The 25,304-nt window shown below is 42.7% G+C and overlaps 2 protein-coding genes across 6 annotated transcripts in view; both read right to left on the bottom strand.

The window, feature by feature from the left end:
- Positions 1-25,304, bottom strand: part of thsd7ba (thrombospondin, type I, domain containing 7Ba) — a 376,466-nt gene that overhangs the window by 286,199 nt on the left and 64,963 nt on the right. For all 5 annotated transcript variants that reach the window (XM_079518802.1, XM_079518803.1, XM_079518801.1 and 2 more), the window contains exon 4: positions 2,835-2,915. The gene's annotated coding sequence lies outside the window, so the exon portion shown is untranslated. The remainder of the gene's footprint in view (positions 1-2,834; positions 2,916-25,304) is intronic.
- LOC306934932 (uncharacterized protein) lies at positions 1,913-24,351 on the bottom strand (the record flags this gene model as incomplete). Its single annotated transcript, XM_079517755.1, has 4 exons — positions 23,959-24,351; positions 23,148-23,454; positions 2,835-2,915; positions 1,913-1,943 (listed from the first exon to the last, which is right to left on the bottom strand). The coding sequence occupies exons 1-4, from the start codon at positions 24,155-24,157 to the stop codon at positions 1,913-1,915; spliced, it is 618 nt and encodes a 205-aa protein (XP_079373881.1). The 5' UTR covers positions 24,158-24,351.

Raw genomic sequence — 25,304 nt, 5'->3', positions numbered from 1 at the left:
TAAATCCTTTAGACCCGTTATTGACCTTATACCAACCTTGAAACGTACCCTAGCTACGTCACCATCAACAGCCAATAATGCCATTCTAATCCCAACATACACTTACATACCCTCTACCGACCTTATACCAACTTTGTAACCTACTCTATTTACCTCAGATTCGTGAACAACACCGACCCACATACTTACCAAGCCGATCGCAGTACCTTTTACCCTCCCAACATTGAAACCTATCTTAGTTACGTCAAGATCAACAACCAGTAAGGGACCACCGAGGACACGCCTACATACCCAGCCGACCGCAGTACGATCACCGATCGCACTGCACCGATCGCAGTACCTTTTACCCATCTAACATTGAAAAATATCTTAATTACGTCCCCATCAACAGCCAATTAGGGATCACAGAGGACAGGCCTACATACCATACATACGCAGCAGACCACAGAACGTGCTAGTGCAAGTAACTATCAAGGGTAGAAATTACTAAAATATGACTAAAACAACTAAGCATTTCACCCAAATGACTAAAATGTGACTACAACTAATAAGCATTTCATCCAAAAGACTAAGACTGACTAAATCTAAAAAAATGCCTGCCAAAAACACCACTGCTACTAATGTAACTCCACCAATACACATCTTGAAAGCGGAGCTTTCCCTCTAGTGTTGCAGCAGCAGCATGCATGTTCTCTCACCTCAACAACCAATGTCTTTTCATAATCACAAAGCTATTTCTCTCTCCTTTCTCCCCGCCGTCCTAGCAGGCGTCGCAAACTCTGTCATGAATGAAATATAAGCACACAGTTGTATTACTTATGAGGTCTAACACAACTTTGCTCTGAGCTATTTTCGGGACTCATTTAAATCCCCATCATGAAAAATTCCTATATCCACAGACGCGGGCTAGGGGAAATTAGTCTTCAAGGAAACTCTGGCCAAAGATGAACTTGAGAGATTGGTTATCAGCAGCGACCAGCTTTCAACCAACCTGTAATACCTGCATCAATCATAATGGTAGAAGGCTTCATACAGAAGCACCGTGAGGAAATTTGAAGCCTGCAGCCAAGTCCATCATGAGTCATGGTTTATAAGTTAGGGCCACTGTGCTTTCACTTATGAAATGTCCAACTGCAACATAGTGTCACCCCATTATTTATCAACTGCAACATAGTGTCACCCCATTATTTATCAATGACTTCAAAAGGCAAGAGCAATGTTTGTGCTTTATTTCTCAGATCTCCTAAATGAGAGCTATAGCGAGATGGTGAGAGAGAGTACTGTGAGAGGAAGGGGGGGGGTACTATTTAAGTCATTTATTCCAATTAGCCACAAATTAAGTTTTAAAGAAATGAGATTAAGGAAAACAAAGCTATAAACATCATTGAATAGCAATTAGAACCTCCAGCGTGACCCAGCCCTTCCCGGTGTCACTGTCACGCAGGCAGCCGACCGAATGTAATTATATCCATTTCCTCCATCTCTCCTGCACATTAAGTCTTAATGTTCCATGCACACAGAGTTACACCTTGTGTCAATTAGTCTGCAGCAAAAAAAGAAAAAAGAAAATCAATTGTAAGATGGTGGGTGTGCTATATAAAGACACACATGCACGCACGCACGAACGCACGCACGCGTTCTCCATTCATTGTCAATGGCTTTTTTAAAGTTCAGACAGCACAAACATTAGTTCTCTGTTCATTGTCAATGGCATTTTTAATGTTTGTTCAGACAACACAAACATTAAAGCTGTATATAGGAGGGGCTAGTGCACCTCAAAAAGACAAATCTCAGCAATCTGTAAATATACAGCTGAGGGTTCTTGACACAATCTCCCGGATCAGCGGCTAGATTTAGCTTCACATCCGCTCCAGGAGGAACAGCGGGTCCAAATCAATAGACAGCGGACTCATTACCTGCTGCCGTGGGAGTGCGGTGAACACCTGAGCAACAGCCGGGGTCCACAGAAATCTCACACCTCGCTTCCCGCTTCCCACGTCCATCCAACCCTTGGCCAACCCTTTGGCATTCCATCAGCCAGAAACCTACTGTACAGTATATGTATAGCTACCTACGATGTTTCTCTGTCTCACTCCATCTCCCCGTCATCTGCCTTTTTGGTTTCACACCCTTTCTCTCGCATTCCACCCACATATCTCCATTTGTCTGCCAGCGTTCGTCATTCGCATTACATTGCGTCACACACACACACACACACACACACACACACACACACACACACACACACACACACACACACACACACACACACACACACACACACACACACACACACACACACACACACAAATGCATGTACAGCCTTATGCACGCACGCACGCGGGTGCGTGCAGTCTGTGCACGCGCGCGCGCGCGCACACACACACACACACACACACACACACACACACACACACACAAACACACACACACACACACACGACAGGCACTCAAGTCACCTGTGAAGTCTTCCCCGACAGACACTCTCTCTCATTGAATACAGCTAGCATCCTGAAGTTATAATTGTCTCAGCTCAGCGGCAATAAGATCACTTACATAATCACCTTGAGAGAGAACAGCGTGAAGGCTTATGCCACAACTTTGCTCTGACGCTCATTTTTTCTTCTCCTAAACGAACAGCTTTGCAATCTAGTCATCACTAGTCTAGTCCCCCCCTCAAGTTCAACACAGCTGAAGAACACCAGAGGAACTACAGGAGAAATCACTTTGTGCATGCAGAAGAGGCGGCAGAAACTGCTGCGCGTTTCCTTGTCAAATTTTAAAGAGGTGGTTCTTGTGGTTGAGGAGGGAATGATACAGAAAGCATGTCTTACCTGGACTGTGGGAGCCGCCGCTGCTGGTGATGCTGCTGCCGCTGCTGCTGTGTGGGTTTATCAGATCCTATCTCTGTCTGTCTGTGAGTCGCGGAGAAAGAGATACAAAAGAGAGAGAGGAGGAGAGAAAGAAAGAGGGGAGGATGTTAGAGATAGGAGTGCTGGGAAAGAATGTGAGAGCACAGAGAGAGTGGGGCTGAGAAAGTGTGCCTGCACGAGAGAGAGAGCGAGAGAGAGAGAGAGAGAGAGAGAGAGAGAGAGAGAGAGCGAGAGAGAGAGAGAGAGAGAGAGATTGGGGGACATAGGGGGAGCGGTCGGTGGAACTGTGACAGCCTTGCTCTTGCATAGCACTCTGTTCCACTGAGAGGGGGGGATGCGCTGCTCGCATCAGGAGGTGGTACTTCTCAGTCAAATGACATCTGCTTCTTTCTTCAAAATCATTGGCTAAGAGGGATGATTCCCTAATAAGCCAGCCCCACTGTCTCCAAGTGTGCACACCTCTTCATATTCTCCCAGCAGCACATGTACAACAGCGCAGACATACAATACAAATGCAAGTACATCCTTATGGATGTACTTGGATGCACGCACGCACGCACGCACGCACGCACGCACGCACGCACACAGACACACACACACACTTTCTGTGCAGCTTACAAGGAATCTCTTTACAACTCCCTTTATCTCTTTTCTCCCTTTATCTCTCTCTCCATTCTGCCGGCACACGCACAAGTCTCTCCATTCTCCCATGGCCTCGCCTCCGCGAGCATTGTCTTTTTTTCTCTTTTTTTTCTTATGAAGCTCTTTTAGATATTAACTGCTCAATTGCGGTGGCTTTCAATTCTGTGCCCATTCAAAAAGAAAATTCCCAGCCAATTCTAAGACAGCTTTCAGGGAAATGAAAAAGGGGTAGTTAGTTCTTCACGGTCTAGATAATGTCAAGGCCCATCCCATAACAGGATATATCTCACTATACTGACACTCTCACATTCTGTGCCTGAAAGCCTACTTTATACGCATTTAACGTTAGAGACTGAACCGCTGATTGCCACAATCATATCTCTCAATAGACTTTTTTGCAGTAAAAAAGTGATGATTGTATTAAACACCTGCTGAGTACTGACCCTATTTTGGTTGCCGGGTTGCCAGAATAAAATCTGACCCGTCTGAACTGAGTGGTGCTGTACTGTACTCGTACTGGTACTGTACTAAAGACCAGTGATGTAAATAGGTTTTCAATGTAATGGGTCCCGGGATGCACAGGTGGTCATTCAAATTAGTCCCAAAAAAATCTTATGAGTCCCAAAAAAAATCACACCTGTGTGAAGTGAGTGGTGCAACTCCGTGAGAGTTGTTTGCAGTTGCAATTATTGTACTTAGCCAAAATGCAAATAGGCTTGCCATTGTGGATGTAAAATAATGTTGTGTTTCTTTGGAAAAGTGGAACTTAGAAGTCACTTGAGTCCCTGTCTACAGGGAAGAATGGCCTGCCCTACACAGTACACACTCATACACACAAGACAAGAGACAAAAGAGAAGCGTTTATACAGCTGCCATTAATAGTGCCGTTGATTGCCAAGTCAAGTCAGGGACCAGGGTCAGGGTCAACGAGGCTCGTTAACCAGCTGACTCATATTTGCGTTGAAAGCGCATCCACCGAGCTCAAAGCAAGTTGGAGTGACAAGCGAGCGGAGCAACACACTAAAATCGGTCGTGGATTTATTTTGGCCGGTCAATTTGAGATGAAAAGGTTAGTACTAGCAGACCTGTATATGTATAACGATCAATATTATTCCAGAGTGGTCCAAGAAAGACGTTTAAGACGATCGAGGGCTCATCATGTCGTGTCTCTCTCTCTCTCTCTCTGTGTGTGTGTGTGTGTGTGTGTGTGTGTGTGACTGAAAGAGTGCTAGACTTCCACGTAGAACAGTGTGTGACCGAAAGAGTGCTAGACAAAACATACGTATAGGGACTGGGAGGGACACATATTGCTCTGCCTTGGAGTGGCTGCACCACTCGAAAAACTCAGCTTCCCATCATGAAGCTCAACAGCGCCAATTGTCACCTGTTGGTACCCTAAACGGACAGTCCTGTTGGTACCCTAAACGGACAGTCCTGTTGGTACCCTAAACGGACAGTCCTGTTGGTACCCTAAACGGACAGACCTGTTGGTACCCTAAACGGACAGTCCTGTTGGTACCCTAAACGGACAGTCCTGTTGGTACCCTAAACGGACAGTCCTGTTGGTACCCTAAACGGACAGACCTGTTGGTACCCTAAACGGACAGTCCTGTTGGTACCCTAAATGGACAGTCCTGTTGGTACCCTAACCCAAAAATGTAAAATGACTTAGAACATATTAATTATTATTATCTGCCTTTGGCTCATTACAAACCAAAAAAAAAGTAATATTAAGGATGGTAGATATTGGCTTTTTGCCGATTTTAACACTTAATTTCCGATTCCGATATCAACCTGGGGGTCCACAGCAAATACAATTTTAATAAAGCATCACAATCATTCAAACCACTACTTTGGCTGTTGGGGGTGGGGGCCGCGGCCAATTTCATATCAATTTGGGGGTCCTTGACATAAAAAAATTGAGAACCACTGGTCTAGAGCAGATACGGAAATGGAGTGTGCATGTAGGCTACTATACTAAAATAGCTCAAGTCTAACGCCAGGGCTCCACCGGACGCGCTGCGTCTCCGTCGCGTGCGTCAAAAAACGCACCGGTTCAATTTTAATGCACGCGTCACGCGTCACGCAACGCGGGCAGTGGAGCCACCCTTCATTGATTAAAAAGGGAACATTCCCTGACGGTGACGGAGACGTGACACTGACGCGACGCTGACGAGCCCGGTGGAGCCCTGGTGTAACGTTACAAAATAAACATCCATCCATCCATCTTCAACCGCTTATCCGTAGTCGGGTCGCAGGGGCAACAGCTCCACCAGAGTGTTCCAGACGTCAATCTCAATATGCAAATTTGTGGCGGGTTTATCACCAGAGGATTTTTTTTTAAATACACTATTGGACATGTAGGTTCCACACACGGATTCCAGACTAATATCTATGCAGTGGACTGGTGGGGAAATACAAAAACATCCCTCAAGCGAGAGACAAACGTTAGCAATGAAACCTGGAGAGATATGGGCTCCATTTTGGTCACCACTAAACCCCTTATCCCTAAACGTCTTTGCCTTTTTTTTACTATTTTGAAAAACATTTTTGAATAGTTCAACTAGCCAATCTACATTGACACGTTGTGAGCTTGTAGACTGGCCATTTTAACTATTCAAAAATGTTTTGCAAAATAGTAAAAAAGGCAAAGAAGTTTAGGGATAAGGGGTTTAGCGGTGGGACCTTCTCACTCACACCAGATGGACCATGACAACAGACGGTATCAGTTCCACAACATCGGCAATTCGGCATGCCGTCATACGTGACACTAAAGGATATAAATGGAACAAAATCAACAGTTGATCTTGAGTGTGAAGGAAAAGTGTTTTATTTATGTGCAGTGATTTAATGTAGCCGTCCTTTGCTATTGTGTTATAAGTGCTATAAGTGTTTTGGACATACAGTATGAGATGATATGTCCACGTGTGGGACACATTGTGCACCACCAGGTGTTTTTTGTGCATATTATGAAATCCTCCCATATAGTGCCCCTGGTTTCTTACACCTGTATTAACAATAACTAACAGGTTTATGACAAAATAAACACGATGCTCATTAATTTATGACCAAATCTGTGCTGCACACACTTTTTCGTTAATGCCCCTCACTGCCTGCAATTTCAAAAACATTTTGGGGACATGTTTGAACAGCTTATTTAGACATACCCAGCAAATTTGGTGATGTAAATGTTATTGACTTACGGTCAAATTGTTGTGCCATTTATGGTTACTTGAGCCGATGGCTCCACATCCTTTAGAAGTTAATTGTAAAATTGTCTAAACCAAATAAGGTGGACATTTCCGATTTGTACCATTTACCATCTCATGGGAATTTACAAATAGGGTTCAGCCTTTTGGCCTGAACCTAATTAAAATATCCACGTACAGTTATCATCTAGAATATGTACTATATGCGGCAGACACTCCATCTCATCTTGCTGCTACCGTGCCGGCAAAACTGACATGCATCGAAAACATATTTATTGCCTTTTCTAACAGATTGAAAGCACTGACGTGACTGATGTAGCTCAACTAAGAATATTTATTGTGTGCTGATGCATCTTTGACTGTCACTGATGAGCCGGTACTGAGAGGCATTATGTTGCAGAAGCCTGAAAATGGAGAATGCCAGTGTGGTAATGAAAACCGTTCAATTGTATTAAAGTCAATGGAGTCCCTGATACAGTACCTTCAAATAAGTTCCCGAAATTGAACAATCCATGAATGCAGAGGGAAACCAGTGGCAGAGCTGAATGACCCAGCCAGGCTTCATAATTTAGCATTTGGTGGGTGGGTATAACAGAGCACTTAAATAATGTTGCTATCAGCCAGCCAGACACCTCTTATCTCTTATCACCCCTACTTGATATACTACAATTATTATTACAAATACATACTGCTATTTTTTAATTTGAATCCTGAAACGTATCAGTTTTGAAGATATGAGGTGTCCACTAGACAGAAATTATATGCTTAAAGGACCACTTCACCACTTTTCAACCTATCTTCATATAATAGGTCCTCACTAATAATCATGATAAAATGGCACACGGCTGTGGGCAGTTCAGAAACCCGTCCACCAGTGACATCATCATTAGGCAGATTTTTTTTTAAACAAGATTTTTTTTTTTACAAAAATGTTTAGATTTGTATTATCGTGAGAACGATGGCTTCCATTTTCGCATTGCAACTTTTCAGGACTATAGAAAGCCTGCAGTTTCTATTAACTTGGATTCCCCATCGATGATGTCACTGGTGGACGGGTTTCTGAACTGCCGACAGCCCTCCTATGAGACACAGACTGAGTAGAAGAAAATTGTGCCATGTTATCATGATTATTAGTGAGGACCTATTATATGAAGAAAAGTGGTGAAGTGGTCCTTTAATGGTATGCAAGTTGTTACAGACTAAAAGTGAACTGGTACAGAACACGTGTTCGTTCATATTACCTGTGTCTGTCTGAGTTCCCATATTAGTTGTAATTGTCTACTACAACGTTTTGGAGTGCATGTTGAAATTTAACACATAAATTGGTAGCCTAAGAATGCTATCATTTTTTATAATATATGATACTATACAGCAGGGGTGCCCACACATTTATGACGTGAGATCTACTTTCAAAATGACCAGCTCAACAAGATCTACCCACTGAAAAAATAAGTGTGCCATTGCTGAAAATAGTTTAAATATATAATGTTAAAGTTTCTGCTGTCAAAATATGTCCCCCCCGTATTTAACTTAAACGCCCAATGAATTCTCAGATATTGGCACGTCAAAAAAGCACTTTCACCTAGAAACTCCATTCACACTTTTTATAATTCAGCTTACTGTGGAGACACATGCTGGAACTTTTTTACTTTGAAATGATTTGTAGTTTCTGAGTTATTTAACTTAAACGCCCAATGCATTCTCAATGGCAATAGCACAAACTTTGGCATGCTGCTAGTCCTACATACTTACACCTAGAAACCCCATTCAAACCTATTTAGGTTCATCTTACGGTGGACTGAAATTGAATCTTTGAAATGTTTCATAGTTTTAGAAATATAGTGCTTTCAAATTTGAGAAATTTATAATGGGGCTCAATGGCAGCTCTATGGCACGTCAAAAAATCACTTTCACCTAGAAACTCCATTCACACATTTTATAATTCAGCTTACTGTGGAGACACATGCTGGAACTTGATTTGTAATTTCTGAGTTATTTAACTTAAACGCCCAATGCATTCTCAATGGCAATAGCACAAACTTTGGCATGCTACTAGTCCTACAATGTAGGAATAGTAGCATGCCAAAGTTTGTGCTATTGCTATTGAGAATGCATTGGGCGTTTAAGTTAAATACGGGGGGGACATATTTTGACAGCAGAAACTGCCTGTCATAATTTCTCCCAGCAATGGTACACTTATTTTTTCAGTGGGTAGATCTTGTTGAGCTGGTCATTTTGAAAGTAGATCTCACGTCATAAATGTGTGGGCACCCCTGATGTAGGACTAGTAGCATGCCAAAGTTTGTGCTATTGCCATTGGTGAATACTGCGGTTAGGGTTAGAGACAGTGTTAGTAATGGGCCGAGTCAGACCAATAACGCGCCGTTGGAATAATGTCGGAATGACGCTGACCCCTTCATTACATAGCTCACAACATCTCGCGATGCATGTTTCAAAACATCGTTTCAAAACATCTTTGAAGATAATACAAATAACAATATATATATATTTATTTATTTTAAATGTTTTTTTTGTGGCTTTCGCCTTTATTTTTATTTTATTTATGGAGGGACAGACAGTAGGCTGACAGGAAATGGAGGAGAGAGATGGGGGGGTGACATGCAATAAAGGCCGTCGGGATCGGGGGTCGAACCCGCGGCACACTGCCAGACTGGATTACCAGCCAAGGTGCCTGGACCGCTGAGCCACGGCCCAGGCCTCGAAAAACATTTTAACAACACAAATCTTGTATGGGTGTTCCCTGGCAAAGACTATTTTCAAATTCATATCAATCTGGGCGTACTTGACATGAAAACATTTGAGAACCATTGGACAGAGGGTGTCACATGGATACCATGTGATCCATGTGACACTATGCCTATGAAATCACACTACATGTGACCAAAAAACAAGAACTATATAGCTGCGAAGGAAACAAGAATACATCACAAGGGTAGGTGTAAAAGACTACATTGATTTTGGCCTTTAATGAAAACAGAGTACAAATTCTTCAAAGTGGCATATCTCAATTAATCTTTACGGAGGAGGACAAAATACAGACGCATCCAGCAGCTGAGTCGGCAAAAGGAGGTAGTTTAGGGTTTATTATGAGTGTGAATTTGGCAAAAGTTTATATCCCTGTTATCGCTCTCAGTTGTCAAATCCAGACTCAAGTCTTCTCCATTGATACCCACATCCGTTTGAGAACAGCATTCTCCACAAACCCCATATTTCTGCCTTCAAACTCTTACCAGAATGCTGTTTCATATTAACACATTCAGACCGTAGAACGTGTGGAAACGTCATATGAAATACAACTGATGGATCCAGAGGACGTATACACACTTCCTAGCGCTTTTTCATTGATATGCATTTTATGTAGACTTATAGCATTTTTATGTAGACATAGCACTATAAAGTATACATGCATAGTTCCATTATATTGATAACACTGTTACATTCTTAGCTTACGTATGATTCATGATAATTACTTTTTACGTATGTGATGTAATGCCATGCTTTTTTTGTCCTTGCTTAATGTGGATTAAAAGCGTCTGCTAAATGCCTAAAGTGTAAATTGATATCAAACAAAAACTAAAAATTCAGATTTGTTTTCTTTTTTTGGGGGTTGGCCTCTCCTTCTGCACCATACTCCTTGCTGTTTTGCGCGTGCGCGCTGCAGTTCACTTCCTTGTTTACGGCTCAGAAAGAATGGCTCGCCTCTCCTAATCTAGGGAGCTCTCCATGGTTTTGACCAGATGGGCATACTGTACTTCTGTCTTCATTTCTGACTTCAACATGCCTCTCGTTTAGAATATTAATGCTTCTAGAGAGACTTTATCGTAATCATCGCGAGGTAAGCAAGCAACAATATGCATCCTGTTTTTTGTACAGAACGGAAGGGGGGGGGGCTTTCAGAGTAAAAGCTGCCATATCTGCCGGGCACCCCAAGCTCCTATTTTGAAAGAAATCCTGGCATTCATTGTGTTTACATATGTTTCTCTAAGGCTAGACTTTTCACTCAACTAGGCACTGGTGGACAGTAACAAAGCACATACTGTACTTGACTACTGTCCTAGATTTGAGTATTAACTTGAGTAGGCCTATATACTTTGTCCACAACTGCAACTAGGGGTCCAATTTGACTGATACCTGTCCATTTAAACTCTAGACAGGCCTTCCCCAAAGTTACTAGTGCAGCCGCGCCCGGCAGCCGGCGAAAACTAGAGTTCTCAACAGGCCCTAAAATTAAGGCCGGGCCCTACCTGGGCCCTCATCAAACCCTGTACACTCAAGACACTGCCCCCGCTGCCACCCTTAGATCTCCATATATGGAGCTGACCTGTTCTGACATTCCATATGTTGATCTGACCTCATCAAACCCTGTATACTCAAGAAACGCTCCATATATGGCCAGTACAGAATTCATTCCATATATTGATCTGACCCCCCCATGCCAAAGCGCCAGCGCTCGCCCAGCAGTCAACTGTCACCCAGGCGGATATGTTGATCTGACCCCCCATTCCAAAGCGCCAGCGCTCGCCCAGCAGTCTGCTGTCACCCAGGCGGCCCTTTAGGGCGAGGTAGCTTCTTGCTATTGTTATTGTTATTATTACCGGTATTATTATTATTTTTTGTTTTTACAGGAGAAGCGCTTTGAATATTGCTGTCGGGCAGAAAGCTCTTATCTCCATATTTTAACCAACCAATTCTGGTAATATATTAATTATGCCCCCAAATCTATAAATCTCACACACTATTCACACCCTGATCGCCCAGGACGAAGTTCACCGTCTTTTCAATTAGTAACACCCAGCGCCCAGGACGAAGATTGATCAAAAAGACGGAGGTTATTGATATCAAAACGTGTGCTCCGCTACTATAAATCACCGGGTGCTATGATTTAATGGATTAAATAACCCCGGGCGATCGGGGTGTTAAGCCAGCCGGCAGTTCCACGTGCTGCACAAGGTGCCCTATTGTCACGTGAGCACTTGCCCCTCAAAATGTCTGTGCACGCCACTGGATTTGCCAGCTAACGCGGGCAGCTTCCCAATGGTGACTTAACCCAAACAGCGTTCAGACATGCACTTTCACAGAGGTTTTATGTTTGGGTGCTCCCTGATGGGTGCATTTCTCATCAGTGTGGAAGCACACTGGCCAGATGAGCTAATTAAAGCTTTTCCTTTTTTTTAAATGTTTTTTTGGGGGACAGACAGTAGGCTGACAGGAAATGGGGAGAGAGATGGGGGAAGACATGCAGTAAAGGCCGTCGGGATCGGGAGTCGAACCCGCGGCACACTGCCAGACTGGATTACCAGCCAAGGTGCCTGGACCACTGAGCCATGGCCCAGGCCTAATTAAAGCTTTTCCAGCTAGTCCCAGTTTGCTGGCAGATTCCAACGATGTCACACCTCATTTTCAGAGGGAGGGAGAGAGAGAGAGAGAGAGAGAGAGAGAGAGAGAGAGAGAGAGAGAGAGAGAGAGAGAGAGAGAGAGAGAGAGAATCAACATTGCAGCTTGTTTCAGCTCATAGCTTTGTTCCACATTCTATGTGGCCTTGCAGTTAGTTTATCCCTTTGGGCAAGAAGTGTGCATTTGTTTGGGAGAATTCCACAAAGTCCTTTTTAGTTGCTTTGATTTTTTTTTCATTTTTTTTTTACACCAAATGGCATTCTGGTAGGCATGGGCAGAGGCCAACATTCTAGTAGTAGTACTTAGAAATATTTTATTTTTTTACAATCACACAGTAACCTTATAACAGATGTGTGACAATTGAAAAGTAAAACAAATAATAGACTTACAGTACATAATGTGACAAGACAAACGCAGATTCTGTACAGGGCCAAGGAATGTATGCAAGTGTGCAGGACTTATTTTAATAGAAGTGAAGTGAAGTGAAGTGAAGTTGCGATAATTGCGCTGAAAACCTTGACCCGTCCGTCCGCCCCGCGGGACCTGCGGGCAACGGGCCGGCCCGCACATCACTACAGCACACAATACCTGTCCTTTTCACATGGTGTATTTACCTTTCACATGGACAAACGAGGTAAATAAACCATGTGAAAAGGAAATGCATGCATTGTGTGCTGGCTATTTATTCACTTCTATTGCATTATTGGGCGGCTGTGGCTCAGGAGGTAGAGCAGGTCGTCCAATGATCCCTGGGTCGGCGGTTCGAATCCCGGCTCCTCCTGTCCACATGTCGAAGTGTCCTTGGGCAAGACACTGAACCCTACAATGCCTCCAATGAGTTGGGCGGTGTGAGCTTGCATGCCACCATTGGTGTGTAAATGTGGGAAGTGAGGACGCTGGCGTCGACTGTTCGCCGCTTCACCTCCCAATGTATGAATGAATGAACTATTGTAAAGCGCTTTGAGCACTTGGAAAAGCGCTATACAAATGCAATTCATTATTATTAAGCCTAGCTGCACCAAAATACTTTGATCTAATCTGGAGTGTGCAGGCCTTTTGCTTTTGCAGATATTTTCTCTCAGGGACTTTATTTAATGAAATGTTATTATACTGTATTTTTAATAAGATAGAACTAGCACATTGCAGTCAGTGGTTGAAGGTGGTGGTGGACCCTACTCGATCTGCTTCCTTGAAGCAGATCGGACACTACAGCAGATACTGTGGTCCAGGAGGGGGAGACAACAAACACCGGTAACTGACCAACTGGTTTCAGCACAAATGCTATATTTGTTCATTCAGGGCTATATGCAGCCAACACTTCCGCGTTCAGTTTGGGCCGCCAACACGCTTCCGGGCGGCAGCCACTCATTCACTGTGAACGTACGTCGTTCACAGTGATTTTGTAGGAATAAAGTTCAGTTCTTTAAACCACACTATTTCATTTGATTATGTGATGGCGTAGTTTTTCATAGTTTGTATTATTTGTGTTGCAACGTTGACATGATGACATGAGGTAGAAACATCTTTTTTCTACAGTTGTTCTCCACTTGTTATAAGCGACTTGGGGCTTGTTTTTCATTAAAGTTGCTTGAAACTATTGGTAGTTATAGTTTGTAGGTTGTGGTTTTTTGGGCTTGTTTCTAAAGTGTAGTTGCTTATTTAGGCTTGTTCCCTAATGTTGTTTAAACCTGTGATTCTGCCAAGGACCCCCATGTATCTGTGCACATGGACCCCCATCTGAAAAATGTTTTGTGCCAGGTTTTTATTTTTTTATTTATATAAAACAAAACTATTTTGGAAAACATCAGATCTACGAGCTCACAACGACGCATTGTGAGTAGATGCCGATGTATAGTCTTAGAGTATAAATATAAGTGTATAGTAGCTCATTTGTGGAGTGGCTTCTTTTCATAGACCTGGTTGCTTATTTCTCTCACAAAATCTGGCAACACCGTTTGTTACCGTTTGCTGTGTATAACAGCTGGAGAGACGCTTCACAGAGAAAAAAGTCTGTCAGCTCAGGACATGGCAGCTTATTCCTTTACATATATTTGTGATCGTATTGAACTGTATTGTATTTTTACTGTGAGGTTCTATAAATGGTTTAGGTTTATTTGGCATATAGTGACAAGGACTTAATCTCCCATAGTCTTTCATTTGTTATTCATGATATATAGGTATAGCCTAAGCCTACAACTCCCCCCTAATGACCCAGGAATGTGAGACAGAGTGGTTGTATGACTAGCCCATGCTCTATATGTGACATTGTGAGTGACTTGAGATGTTTTGCCACATAACCTGAAGAGTCCTATATAATACAAATTTTGGCACTATGGCTATTTGACATATTAGATTATTCTGCCGTGGACCGGCACCACTAGAAGGACTGGTGTGAGTATATAGCATCCTTCCGCAGCTGGAGAATAAGTAGGTGGAAAGACTGCTTTTTCATAGCTTTATTTAATATTATACGCAGTAAAACCACCTTCCAAAAGCGACAGGACAGTTAATCAACATACCACTGTGGCACTCAGCCAAGTTTAACTCCTTTCTCAACTTTACTCTGTGGTGTTTCAGACTTTCAGTACAAATCTGAGTGCTGCATACATCATTAACGGTAAACCTCGGCAGTTCGAGTAAACAACGGGTGAAACGGGATGATTCCTCCTCCATTGTTGCAGTCCAGTCACTCCAGTGTGTCTGCCCACTCGTCTCGGTCGGACTGAAGGACTTTTTCTCTGTGAAGCCACGGTCTCTCCGCCTACTTCTTCTCCAGCTGTTAAACACAGCAGTGGAGATTTAAGACGTTTCTACCTCATGTCATCATGTCAACGTCGCAACACAAATAATACAAACTATGAAAAACTACGCCATCAGATAAATAGTGTGGTTTGAAGAACTGAACTTTATTCCTACAAAATCACGACCGTAAGTTCAGTGAATGAGTGGCTGCCGACCGGAAGCGTTTCGGCGGCCCAAACTGAACGCGGAAGTGTTGGCTGCATATAGCCCATTCACTCATGCTGAATTTTTAATATTGTCACTGTCGGGCAGAAACCTTGTATCTCAAATTCTCAAATTCTCTATATATACACATACATACATACATACTTGTCCATCTGCTATTTTTGAATAGCCAACATATAAATGGATAGAGTGGTTAAAATAAGTGGTGCTATATTAAGTACTTTTGCTGGAGACCCCTAGACACCATGTGGAACATTAACCAAAAATCGTGGCTCTACAAGCTTGTAGTTTGTCTATTTTCGCCTGAAAAGGTCTTATATGTTAACTGTCTGAAAATACACATTAGCATGACTCTGACACAACACTGGGAACACAAGCTCACAATAAGAGTCACTGTTAATTGTGTTCAGCTGCTCAGTTCACCTGCTAGGCCTCAGTGTATTCAGTTGTACGATTGTTTGGAATTCCATGAACAGCACAGATAGCAACATGAACAAAAGCCGAGATCATCACACATTCATTCACTTTTAGCTTTGCGAGATAGAGAGCTTTTCAGGTATTCCACTCACTATGATCTGGGTAAATATTTATGGTTCTCTTCGAGACAGCTCACCCCCTTAGGTGCCACTGTAAATATTTGTCTCCACCAGGCCGAAGGCATGGTGAGAGAGTATGTTTTGCACTCCGTCCGTGTGTGTGTGTGTGTGTCCGTCCGTGTGTCCGTGTGTCCTTCCGTCCGTCCGTTACCAGCTCATCTCCGGCACCGTTAACCCGGTCGATGCCAAACTTTGCACACACACTCCCTAGATGCCAACGATAAACCTCTGCCCCGCATTTTCCAGAACGGCCTGTTATAGCGCCACCATGAGGCAGCTTTTCACATTTGTTACCTAAAACTGCACCGATCTGCGTGAAACGTTGCATGCACACTCCCTAGAGGCCAAGGACAAACCTTTGACCTGCATTTTCCGCATCTGCCTTTTATAGCGCCACCAGGAGGCCGACTTTTGTAAAACACATTTTTGGATATTACTCCTCCAGATTCTGTCCAAAAATCTCACAAATCGTTACACAGTATCTCTATGGTCATGTGCTCAAGTCGGATCTGTCCGATATTTCATATTCCACCCTAATTGGCTATAATTGCCTTTCACAGTTTGCAAGATTGCCCCGTTTTGAACAAAAGCCTCAAATCATGAACACAGCATGCAATTTACGTGAAATCTTTCACACAATTTCTTACTAGGCTGAGGAATATATCCCACCCTTTTCACATTGGCCTGTTATAGCGCCACCAACAGGTTGATTTTTGCAAAACAGGTTGATTGGAACAAAATGCCTCAAATCATCCAATTGCCATACAAGGCAAACATGTTTATATTACTACTAAACATTTTGCCAAACATCTCACACAGTCCTATCCTCCTGGTGGAGACCTGTGCCCAGAAGGGCACTTTTTCTAGTTAGTCTATATTTTCAAACATTTTATTAAAGAAAAAAAAGAATGGAGGGAGGGGGAAAGGAAATTGCACTTAGAGCTCCAAGATCACACGTGAGCTGTTAGCAATTTTATCAATTCTGAAAATGTTTGAAAACATACAGTATCAAAGTTGTTCAACAGATGAATTTATACGGGTGAATTGAAAAGTCTGGCAATCATGCAAAAATAAGTGCAATTATCTTGTGATCAGACAATTATGTAATAATCATAACAGGCCTATTACTGATCGCTTGACATATCAAGTTACTCTTTGATGTCATGTTAGTGTTCTGCCGATTCAACTCTTTTAAAACATTTTTTAAAGTTATGTTTCTACCCCCAAAATGTTATGTATTTACCCCCAAAATGTTATGTATTTGGCCGCCGGCCGCCATCTCAAAATATTTTTGTTCCAGGGACCCCCAGAAGCAAAGATTTTAAATAGCAGATCTACAGTACTGTACATGCTCAGAGATCTGCTATTTTTGAATAGCCAACCAATATGTGCTATATATAAATATATGTAGCTACAATCTAAAATGACACAGATGATTTAATGCGTAAAAAAACTGTCACTATTGTTGGCTTTCTTCAGTTCCATCGTGCATCTTAACCACCGGATGCTTTGAGTCATCACCATTGACTTCTTCCAGCGATTGCACAGCGGGAGCCCCCTGTGCTGTCCATAATTGTGTGTTTGACAGACTCTTTTTGATTAGTCCGTTTCTTGCTGAGCAATACTGACCCATCATGGGGTAATTGGCTGAGATGGTGATAACCCTGTCATTCTGCCCTGACACATCCATGATATATGTTTTTTTTATTATTATTCTTTTGCCAAAGTCTAGAAGTATTCCTCGCTATAATTGGAACTTTTCTTCCAGCCCGAGGAGCCTTCCTTCAGTATAAGTGGCTTCTCTTCTTCTCTGAAAATCCCCCCTTTGACAAAAGCCACAAGACAGTTGAGCCAATAGGCTATATACGTGGTGTGCTCATATCAACCGCACAACACGGTAAAGTACAGAATGAGGCAAATTAATGTGACAGCCACATCAGGCAAATGGCCCCCTGTGTCCCTGATATATAGGGTGCTGAAGGATTTGCGTTATTGCTACATAAAAAGGAGCTAACAGCTCGCTTAATAGTGGTGTGGCTGGAAAACACAGACAGTAGCTGCCGCCATTCTCAAGCAGTGACTAACGCAACCGCAGGAATTGTCTATCCTGCGCATTGATCATCACAAAAGACATCCATTGTTACGTGAATACACTCTGAATACAGCAGTGCCAGGCTTAAATATATTCTCCTTCACAGAAGGTATAAACATTGTGTGGAAATAAACGTGTGAATAAAATGATGCACTAAGCAACATCCACAGAATTTCCAGTTAGAACATTAAACTGATGCCTGTCCAAATAAACAATTTATTTCACACACACACACACACACACACACACACACACACACACACACACACACACACACACACACACACACACACACACACACACACACACACACACACACACACACACACACACACACACACACACACACACCTTTGTACTTAGATTCAAACACCAAACGATGAACAACTGAAGAATTGTCCTTGCCTGAACTGAAATGAGAAACACTCTTCATATGAAGTAAAAAATCCATGGACCAAATCTAAATTTGAGGACGGCATTAATCCTACCAGGACATTCAAATAGCCCCCATGCTTCTGTACAGCTAAATAGCTGACTCTCTGCATCTCAGAGCCTCATAGCAGCTCATTCTCTGTCTCTGGAATCACATATGGCTGGCTGCCTGCAGTGTGCGATCTGATTATGTGTTTTATTTAGGGCTCTTTCAAACTACCAATCAGGCTTTCCATCAGGCCCGGCTGTCTGCTTGCCTTTGAAGCAGGCCTGGCGTCACAGGGGTGCCAGAGGGGCCCTGCACCCTCTGTTGCAGATTCTGCCCCCTCAGTTTAAGTTGTATGTACATACAGTACAGTGGCCTTGTGGTTAGAGTGTCTGCCCTGATACTGGGAGGTCGGGGTTCGATCCCCGGCCGGGTCATACCAAAGACTGTAAAAATGGGACCCAATGCCTCCCTGCTTGACACTCAGCATCAAGGGTTGGATTGGGGGTAAGTCCCTGCGACATACTAGCGTCATGTCCAGGGGGTGTACTTGTACATCAAGCTGCCTCACGCTACAGAAACAGGAGATAGGCTCCTGCCCCTATGGGCCTCATGGCTCGGCAAGGCTACTTACTTACTTACTTACTTACATATTGTTTTACTATATCCAGCGCAGCGATAGTTCATTGAGACACGGAAGGCAGAATATAATCTCCCCTTCATTCTCTATCAGTAATTGTCTCCACCAGGCCGAAGGCATGGGGAGAGAGTATGTTTTGCACTCCGTCCGTCCGTCCGTGTGTGTGTCCGTGTGTCCGTCCGTCCGTGTGTCCGTCCGTCTGTGAACAGCTAATCTCCGGCATCGTTAACCCGGTCGATGCCAAATTTCCAGAACGGCCTGTTATAGCGCCACCAGGAGGCCGCTTTGTGCAAAACAAGTTTTTGGACAGTACACCTACAGATTTTGTCCAAACATCACGCAAATTGGTACACAGTCTCTCTAGAGCCATTCAACGAAACAGGTTTTTCAGATTTCTCAGACTCCATCCTGATTGGCTAAGATTGTCTTCCAAAGTTCGCAGGAGTGCTCAGTTTCAAACAAAATGCTGCAAATCATGAACACATCGTGTGATTTCCGTGAAATTGCGCACGCACATTCCCACTAGGCCGAGGAAGAAATGCCATGTGAACATTTTCAACTCAGCCTCATGGTGGCGCTATAACTGGCCGAAAAGTGTTTTTACCTCCAATTGCACGGATTTGTGGATAACTTTGTATGCCAACTCCCTAGAGGCCAAGGAAAAACCTTTGCCTGGAATTTTTCACATCTGCTCTTTATAGCGCCACCAGGAGGCCGACATATGTAAAACACATTTTCTAATATTACTCCTTCAGATGTTATCCAAATTTCACACAAATCGGTACACATGCTCTCCATAGTCATGTGATCAAGACGGGTTTGTTTGATTTCTCATAATCCACCTTCATTGCCTACGATTGGCATCTAAACTTTTCAGGAGTAGCCCGCTTTGTACCCGTTTTGTACAAATCGCCACAATCAACGCAGCGTCCGATTGCGGTGAAACTGTGCATGCCCAGTATTCCCACTGGGCTGAGGAAGAAATGCCAGTTTTCAAATCAGCCTCATGGTGGCGCTACAACAGGCAAAGCCGTGTCTCACTCACTCACACACACACACACACACACACACACACACACACACACACACACACACACACACACACACACACACACACACACACACACACACACACACACACACACACACACACACACACACACTCTCTCCTGGTGGAGACCTGTGCCCAGAAGGGCACTTTTTCTAGTTGTAGTTCTTTTGCACGTCAGTAGGCCTACCAGACATTAAAATTAAAGCAATAGCCCCATTGATGCCCCCCTCCCCCAGTTGTATGGCAAACTACTTACTTGAGTCAGTATTCATCCAGTAATATAAACCAAAATTGTAATCTTAACTGTGTACTTTAATGAGCCCATATGCACTGTTGATTCATCATTTGCATAGACCAGTACACCCGTTGCCATATAATCTGTCGGTGAAAAACTTAAAACTGTAAATTTTGACACTGACAATGATCAAGTATAGGCCCTACTTGTGCAGGGCATTCATTTATGAAAAACACAAGTTTGAATATGGAGATATAATAAGACAGCAACGATAAGATTGCCACACTTCACTCCCATCTCCATGGCAGCGTCATCATCAGTGTAGAGTTTCTATATCAATGTGTTGCACACATTACTTTTGCCACAATAATCATAACATGTAATTTTCATATCGTCCCATCTCTATTTCTAATTATTAGTACTAGACAGGTGCAATACTGGCTCAGATGCATTTTCGAGAGAGCGCTAACGCGTTTCGGTGACCGCCTTCTTCAGAGCAGATTTAAAAAGTCCAATAATTATTACATAATAACAGTTCAATGTATGTGGGGATTTAGTGTTTTTTATTTCTTTCTTCTGTTTTATTTGTCTCTTGAGCAGAGGCCCAGTGGAGTCAACTGGCTGATGAAGAGGAGAATCTCTCACTTGACTCTGCTCCTCAGCTGGGAGGAGCAGGGGAAGGAGGCAGACTGCTGGAGGACAGAGGAACCAATTCAATTCGATTCGATTCGATTCGATTCGATTCGATTCAATTCAATTCAATTCAATTCAATTCAATTCAATTCAATTCAATTCAATTCAATTCAATTCAAGCCTTGCCGAGCCATGGGGCCCATAGGGCAGGAGCATATCTCCTGTTTCTGTACAGTGAGGCAGCTTGATGTACAAGTACACCCCCTGGACATGACGCTAGTATGTCGCAGGGACTTACCCCCAATCCAACCCTTGATACTGAGTGTAAAGCAGGTAGGCACTGGGTCCCATTTTTAGAGTCTTTGGTATGATTGAACCCGACCTCCCAGTATCAGGGCGGACACTCTAACCACAAGGCCACTGAGCTGGTCAACAGCCCCTGAAAGATAAAAAATTGCCATGAATGTGTAAGTATCTCTTATTGTAGTTTGCACATACTACTTGCACTACTGTATATGTGTATTACTGGTATGTACCAGTATGTGTATACCTTTTATTATATGTTCTAAATATCTGGACCCAAAATTATTCTCCCCTACTCTCCAATGGTGTTGAAAGGTTTTTACTTAACCCACTATATGCCATATCATTATTGTTATTGTTAGCACAGTCTGCAGACCATGCCATGCCAACATTTCACTACTTTACAATTTACAATTTTTACCTGTACGAGTGATTGATTGACAAATAAATCCTTTGAATCTTGAATCTCTAAAACACTTCTCTCATGAATACTTCAGTGTCAATTATCTAATGTAATCCTGGGCGCTACACTTCCTCTGCCAACCTGGGGGGGGGGCATGGGGAGCACATGCAAACTCCACACAGAAAGGCCCTTTCGCCAACCCCGCCTCTGGTATGGGCACTGATGATGACGTGGAGGAGGGAACACGCCCACAGCGGGAATCGAACCCAGGACGAACCCAGGACCTTCTAGCTGTGAGGTGAGTGGTGACAGCACTACCGACTGTGCCACCGTGCCCCCCTCATGAATACTTCTCAATGACATAAAATGTGAATATTTTCTTTTTTTTAGGCCTATACAGTATATGAGATACAAAGATTTGATTCCTATTGGCCAGCATCTATGGCCAGAGAAAGAGTGAGAATGTCATTCTTCACTGTACATTACACCTAATTAATCAGAGGGAAATGAGTTACCATTGGTCCAGTCCATCCTTGCATGCTTAGAAAGACTGAGGGTAAAACACTGGCAATCGTGCAGCCACGTATGTGCTCTAACACCAGTGACACCTCGATCAGGCAGGCAACTTGATCAACCATAACGGACACATTTATATGTGCAGCTTTAAATGTATTCATGTATAATACTCATAGATATACTTGTAGATTTGTATCTACATTTGTATATTTTATAGTCGTATGTTTTATTCAAGTAATGTACCCTTTTTTCCTTTACTAAGTAATCTGTAGTGTGGATAGTAGTACTTCCCATCCCTTTGGAAGATGGTTTGAGTGTGTGTTATTTGTTTTGACCACAAATGGTAAAAATGTAATGTAACGAAATACCATGTTGTAGACAGATGCTATAGAATCCTACGGTTTATCACTATCTCATTTATATATATTTTTATTTTATTGAATTATATAATCTTGCTTTCTTTCTTTCTTTCTTTCTTTCTTTCTATGATGAATTCCTGTTCTGTTCTTTGACTATATAGAAGTGTCTATTTGTACGTCTCTAAATGTTTTGATGAATTGAACATGGTGGACCCTCCTGTAAACAAGTGTAATGCTTAATTGGTTCGTCCACTCACAGTTAACAGTCTTTGTATTGAGTTTGTGCTTGAAATGTACTGTAATTCTGCAAACTGTTAATAAATATTTCAATCAATCAATCAATTTAATTTCTTTTTCGTATCATATCCAATATTATTGTTGTTGTTGAGTTGATGTTAGTATGTCACACAAGCATTCCACTGCTGTATGCACCTGTATTAAGTAACAAAGTATGCTGATTTTTTTAATACATTTTTATTGATGAAAATTACAATTTACAATTTAGGCATTTAGCAGACGCTCTTAATCCAGAGCGACTTACATTAGGCAGGAACAAAAGTATGGGAATACATCACATATATAAAATGCATTTATCAAGAAACATGCGTAAGCTAAGAACGTAACTAGAACATATCTATATAATGACACTATACATATTAACTATACATATATACTATACTATGCTATACATATGTAGGCTACTATGATGTGCTATGACTATATACAATGCAATTATTGTGCTGTCTACATGACATGCTATAAAAATGCAATGAGGTACAAAATCTCATCCCGCACTTTCTCTTTTTCACTCTTTGAACCTCCATGGACGCAGGAATTGGTTCTGGAGACTCTGGGTCCGGGAAGTGTGACGGCTTGTTGCTCGAAGACGATTTTTGTCCTTCCACGTTTTTCCTTTTGCGTGATTTGCGTGCTGATGCTCCACAGTCCACGTCAGCTTGTGTTTCCATGGGTTGAGTTGAGGTTGTTGTGGCCAGCGGCTGTGTCTCTGTGTTTTCATCCAGGTTGATCAGGGGAGGTTCGGGTTGCTCCTGGACCAGACTGGGCCTCTTTACCTCTTTACACGCAGGGAGGTGCAGGGAGTCTACGAAAGAGACAAAATAACACAAAACCATTACACGTTTGAACTCCATCCATTGTTTTTCTGTGCCACTTTTGCTAAATTCACTAATTACTGAAACTTATCTAAAAACATAATAGCAGTGGTGGAAAGTAGGCTACTGTAGGCTACTTAAGAGCTATTTGTAGCCTACTTTACTTGAGTATATCCAATTTCCAATACTTTTACTTCTACTCCACTAGCCTACATCTCAGAGCCAAAATGTATACTTTTACTCCACTGCAATTATTTGAAAACTTGAGTTACTAATACTTTGGAGATTTTATTACATTAACCACTTCAACACATTTCGGCCATTTAGCCGATCTACAAGCTCGCGATGCGACGCACACAAAAACTTCCATCATTGATGGATGGACTGTAATCTCACCATTTGACCTTTTCATTTTTACAATATGAATGTATGTAAATGTGCTTAGAAATTCATGTTCAAACTCAGTTTTTACAGTGTGATGAAGTGTTACCAACCTGATCGGTGTAATCTGATCTCTGGTTTTAAAACCATATCCAGCAGTCTGCGTTGGCGGTCAATTTCCTGCTTGGAACAGAAATCTTGGTCCTCATACTCTGTTATGATTTTTCCAACGATCCCAACTATGTCTTCAGCAGCAGCAGCAGAGAGTCTCTTGTTGAGCAGAGACGTCTTCAGTGTTTGTAGCAAAGCCATGTCGAAGCTATAGTTCTCGACTCTATGACTGGTGGAGAATATCTCAACACTATGTAATCTGGAAACCACACAGCTGTTGCTTGACCGTATCCTCAGGCTCTTTAGTCAATCAGTAAAAACAGGATCCTGCAGACTTCACCTATGAAGTACGAAGATACGTTTAGCTCTTCACCAGCTCAAGCAGTCAAGCACAATGTAGCAGTGGCAGTGTGTGTGGCACCAAACAAAACAGAGTCCTCTTAAATAGGCACAGACGTGTGTTTGTGGGGGGGGGGGGGGTCGGTCACAACAACAACAAACCGAAACTGCAAGACTATAGTGGCGTAGAAAAAAATACCTTTGTTATTCAGTCATTCAGTCAGCACATATATAGAGGTGATGACTCATTGAAGGTGTGATTTGCATTGTTTTGTCTGTAAGTGGCGTGGAACGATAGTGGCTAATTTGCAATTGTGTATATAGGTTTACCACTGAGTTGATATTCAGTCAGTTACAAGAACTGGTATAACGATATGGGTCATCATTGTCTCCACCAGGCCGAAGGCATGGGGAGAGAGTATGTTTTGCACTCCGTCCGTCCGTCCGTGTGTGTGTCCGTGTGTCTGTCCGTCCGTGTGTCCGTCCGTCTGTGAACAGCTAATCTCCGGCATCGTTAACCCGGTCGATGCCAAATTAAGCACACACACTCCCTGGATGCCAACGATGAACCTCTGCCCCAAAATTTCCAGAACGGCCTGTTATAGCGCCACCAGGAGGCCGCTTTGTGCAAAACAAGTTTTTGGACAGTACACCTACAGATTTTGTCCAAACATCACGCAAATTGGTACACAGTCTCTCTAGAGCCATTCAACGAAACAGGTTTTTCAGATTTCTCAGACTCCATCCTGATTGGCTAAAATTGTCTTCCAAAGTTCGCAGGAGTGCTCAGTTTCAAACAAAATGCTGCAAATCATGAACACATCGTGTGATTTCCGTGAAATTGCGCACGCACATTCCCACTAGGCCGAGGAAGAAATGCCATGTGAACATTTTCAACTCAGCCTCATGGTGGCGCTATAACTGGCCGAAAAGTGTTTTTACCTCCAATTGCACGGATTTGTGGATAACTTTGTATGCCAACTCCCTAGAGGCCAAGGAAAAACCTTTG

The sequence above is a fragment of the Electrona antarctica genome (genome assembly GCF_951216825.1).
Source record: "Electrona antarctica genome assembly, chromosome: 13".
Lineage (NCBI taxonomy): Eukaryota > Metazoa > Chordata > Actinopteri > Myctophiformes > Myctophidae > Electrona > Electrona antarctica.
The sequence above is the reverse complement of the archived record's forward strand: the minus strand, read 5'-3'. Positions and strand labels throughout refer to the sequence as shown.